The sequence below is a fragment of the Rhinopithecus bieti genome, unplaced genomic scaffold (genome assembly GCF_001698545.2).
Source record: "Rhinopithecus bieti isolate Rb0 unplaced genomic scaffold, ASM169854v2 scaffold_28055, whole genome shotgun sequence".
In the NCBI taxonomy this organism is placed as follows: domain Eukaryota; kingdom Metazoa; phylum Chordata; class Mammalia; order Primates; family Cercopithecidae; genus Rhinopithecus; species Rhinopithecus bieti.
In genome coordinates this window covers 1,499,304-1,503,415 of record NW_016812914.1, presented here as the reverse complement: position 1 = coordinate 1,503,415, position 4,112 = coordinate 1,499,304, and the positions used below count along the sequence as shown (strand labels likewise).

Here is a 4,112-nt window from a genome sequence, read left to right as displayed (position 1 = left end):
TTTTTTTTTTTTTTTTTTTTTTTGAGACAGAGCCTTGCTCTGTTGCCCATGCTGGTGTGCAGCGGCGCGATCTCGGCTCCCTGCAACCTTCGCCTCCCAGGTTCGAGTGATTCTCCTGCCTCATTCTCCCGAGTAGCTGGGATTACAGGTGCCTGCCACCACCCCCAGCTAATTTTTGTATTTTTAGTAGAGACGGGGTTTCACCACATTGGCCAGGCAGGTCTAGAACTCCTGACCTCAAGTGATCCGCCTGCCTCGGCCTCCCAAAGTGCTGGGATTACAGGTGGGAGCCACTGCGCCCGGCTGAGCGTGTTTAACATTGAACTTCAGATTACGTAAATGACTCAGTGTCCCAGGCCACTGCCAAGTCTTTGGAATGAGGAACGTAGTGATGAAGTGTTACTCCCTTAAAGAATTTGAAACAAGGCTGGGTGCAGTGGCTCACCCCCATAATCCCAGCACTTTGGGAGGCTAAGGTGGGAGGATTTCTTGAGCCCAGGAGTTTGAGACAAGCCTGGGCAACATAATGAGACCTTGTCTCTGCTAAAAAGAAAAAGAATTCTGGGCTGGTTGCAATGACTCATGCCTGTAATCCTAGCACTTTGGAGGCTGAGGTGGACAGATTGCTTGAGCGCAGGAGTTCAAGATCAGTCTGGGCAATATAGTGAGACTCTGTCTCTGCAAAAATTAGCCAGGTGTGGTGACAGGTTCTTGTGGTCCCAGCTACTCAGAAGGTTGAGGCAGGAGGATTGCTTTGAGCCCAGGACGGAGGTTGCAGTAAGCCAAGATAGCGCTACTGCACTCCCTCCAGCCTGGACACTAGAATGAGACTCTATCTCCAAATAAATAATGTTTTTTTTTTGTTTTGTTTTTCAGACAGAGTCCTGCTTTTGTCACCCAGGCTGCAGTGCTGTGGTGTGATCTTGAACTGCCTTGTAGGTTTAAGCGATTCTTGTGCCTCAGACTCCTGAGTAGCTGGGACTATAGGTGTGCGCCACCACATTCAGCTAATTTTTTTGTATTTTTGGTAGAGTTGAGGTTTCACCTTGTTGGCCAGGCTGGTCTCAAACTCTTGGCCTCAAGCAGTTTGTCTGCCTCAGCCTCCCAAAGTGCTAGGATTACAGGTGTGAGCCCCCTGCGCCCAGCAGGATTGTGTTTGAAATGAATCTTACATTGAATTGCCCGCAAGTACCAGGACACAGGGCTAATTCTTAACATTTTTCTCATGATGGAAGGAAGCATAATGGATTATAAAAATCACTTCTGTGGCTGGGTGCTGTGGCTCACGCCTATAATCCCAACTCTTTGGGAGGCTGAGGCAAAGGGATTGTTTGAGGCCAGGTGTTCAAGACCAGCCTGGGCAACACAGCAAAACCCCATCTCTAGGAAAAATACAAAAATAGCTGGGTATAGTGGCGCGTGCCTATAGTCCCTGCTACTCAGGAGTCTGAGGTAGGAGGATCACTTGAGCCTGGGAGGTCGAGGCTGCAGCCAGCTATGACCGCACCACTGCACTCCACCATGGGCGACAGAGTAGACTTCGTCTCAAAAAAACTAAAATCACTTCTGTGTAAGGTTGTTGACTGGAGGCTCCTCCTGGAGCTGGTCTCTGAATGCTTACTTATTCATTTATTTTTTTAACTGAGTCTCACTTAGTTGCCCAGGCTGGAGTTACACTGGTGTGACCTCAGCTCACTGCACCCTACGTCTCCTGGTTCAAGTGATTCTCCTGCCCCAGCCTCCTGAGTAGCTGGGACTACAGGTACCTGCCACCACGCCTGGCTAATTTTTTTTTTTTTTAGACGGAGTCTCACTCTGTCGCCGAGGCTAGAGTGCAGTGGCACTGTGTTGGCTCACTGCAACCTCCATCTCCTGGGTTCAAGCAGTTCTCCTACCTCAGACTCCCGAGTAGCTGGGATTATAGGCGCCCACGACGCCTAGCTAGTTTTTTTAGTAGAGATGGGGTTTCACTGTGTTCACCAGGATGGTCTCAATCTCCTGACCTTGTGATCCACCTGCCTCAGCCTCCCAAAGTGCTGGGATTACAGGCGTGAGCCACCGCGCCTGGCCAATTTTTGTATTTTTAGTAGAGACAGGGTCTCACCATGTTGACCAGGCTGGTCTCAAACTCCTGACCTCAGGTGATCTACCCACCTCAGCCTCCCAAAGTGCTGGAATTACAGGCGTGAGCCACGGCGCCCAGTCTTGGTCCATGAATTCTGTTCTTCCCATCCAGGCCCAGCTGTCCTGCATGCTCTGAACCGAGCTTCCACGTGGGAGCTGGAGGGAGGGCCACCTGTCACCTGCCACACTGTCTTGTAGGATCAGGAGCGTCTGGGCAAGCAGCTCAAGTTACGCGCAGAAAGGGAAGAAAAGGAGAAGCTGAAAGAGGAGGCCAAACGGGCCAAGGAAGAGGCCAAGAAGAAGAAGGAGGAAGAGAAGGAGCTGAAGGAAAAGGAGAGGCGGGAGAAGCGGGAGAAGGATGAGAAGGAGAAGGCGGAGAAGCAACGGCTCAAGGAGGAGCGGCGCAAGGAGAGGCAGGAAGCCCTGGAGTGAGTGTCCTCGGAGGCCGTGCTGGGCCTGCCTCCCTACTGCTGGATTCCTCTCCTGGCCACTCTGATGGGGCCTTTCCACTTCGCAGGCAGATGGCGGCTCCCTTCAGTTCCTTCCCATTTCTCCTGCGTGAGGTGCCCATGGGGCCCCAGCGTGGGAGTGGTGGAAAGCAGCTCCCTGCTCTTTTGTGCTCCCCTACGTCCAACTCACCCTGGGCCCCTTGTCTCTGCTGACTGTCCTTCCAGTTCCCAACCAACTTAGACATTTGCATCGCAGGATTGTGGGTTTTGTCTGTGCTGATTATGCACCGGCTGGCTAAAGTTTTTTTTTGTATATATTCTAGTGACAGGAAAAATTTTATTGACTCTCTTCCTTTTTTTTTTTTGAGATGGAGTCTTGCTCTGTCACCCAGGCTGGAGTGCAGTGGCGCGATCTCAGCTCACTGCAAGCTCCACCGTCTCCCGGGTTCCCGCCATTCTCCTGCCTTAGCCTCCCAAGAAGCTGGGACTACAGGCGCCCGCCACCATGCCTGGCTAATTTTATGTATTTTAGTAGAGACAGGGTTTCACCGTGTTCACCAGGATGGTCTCAATCTCCTGACCTTGTTGTGATCCGCCTGCCTCGGCCGCCCAAAGTGCTGGGATTACAGGCATGAGCCACCGTGCCCAGCCGACTCTTTTCCATTTTTATTGTGAAGACCTATATAAAAGCCTTATAGTAAACATGAAAATAACTTATATTCATTTAATGTAAAATGAAATACTTGTCATATACTAACAGTTGAGTGCTGCGGTCCCTTCCAGAGCCAAAGCAGAGTTGGCTGAAATGTCATTTGCTGTCTCACAGGGCTAAACTTGAGGAAAAAAGGAAAAAGGAAGAAGAGAAACGGTTAAGAGAAGAAGAGAAGGTAGAGCGTTTCCCACAGAGCTTCCCCATCCCAGCCTGTTGGAGAAGCAGATGCCCAAAGTGGAATTCTTGCCACAGCCGACACCTAATATTCTCTTGGTTTGGGGAAACCAAATGGCGCCCACAGGGAGGGGCGAGTCTGTCTAGATGCGTTCTTGTTGCTTTTTCCCAGTGCTGGCCTGTCACATGCCTACTGGCCCCGCAGTCCTGGCACTTCTGCCCACAAGGGCGACTCGGACATTTTGAGATTGGCTGGCTCGGTTTTGGGTCCGTGGGTTTTGAGAACTAAAAGTCACAGTAGTGCCTTCAAGCTAAAATGCTTGAGGTTCGGTTCTGGGGCCTTTGCATGTTTTGCAACATGTACTGTTTCTCTTCCTCTCTTCTTTCTCATCACCCTCTCTTAACATCACAGCGCATTAAAGCAGAGAAGGCCGAAATCACGAGGTTCTTCCAGAAACCAAAGACTCCACAGGCCCCCAAGGTGAGCAGCCGGCTGCCTTTGCTTTCGGGTTTCAGCTCCGTTCCACTTTTCCTTTCTAAAAGTGAAAGGGTCGGCTGGGCGCGGTGACTCACGCCTGTAATCCCAGCACTTTGGGAGGCCGAGACAGGCGGATCACTAGGTCAGGAGATCGAGACCATCCTGGCTAACACGG

General features: G+C 51.2%; 1 protein-coding gene across 2 annotated transcripts in view; it reads left to right on the top strand.

The window, feature by feature from the left end:
* Positions 1-4,112, top strand: part of CHAF1A (chromatin assembly factor 1 subunit A) — a 47,392-nt gene that overhangs the window by 21,441 nt on the left and 21,839 nt on the right. For both annotated transcript variants that reach the window (XM_017847194.1, XM_017847195.1), the window contains 3 exons: positions 2,323-2,552; positions 3,400-3,460; positions 3,872-3,940. In XM_017847194.1, coding sequence (XP_017702683.1) covers positions 2,323-2,552; positions 3,400-3,460; positions 3,872-3,940 — 360 coding nt within the window. The remainder of the gene's footprint in view (positions 1-2,322; positions 2,553-3,399; positions 3,461-3,871; positions 3,941-4,112) is intronic.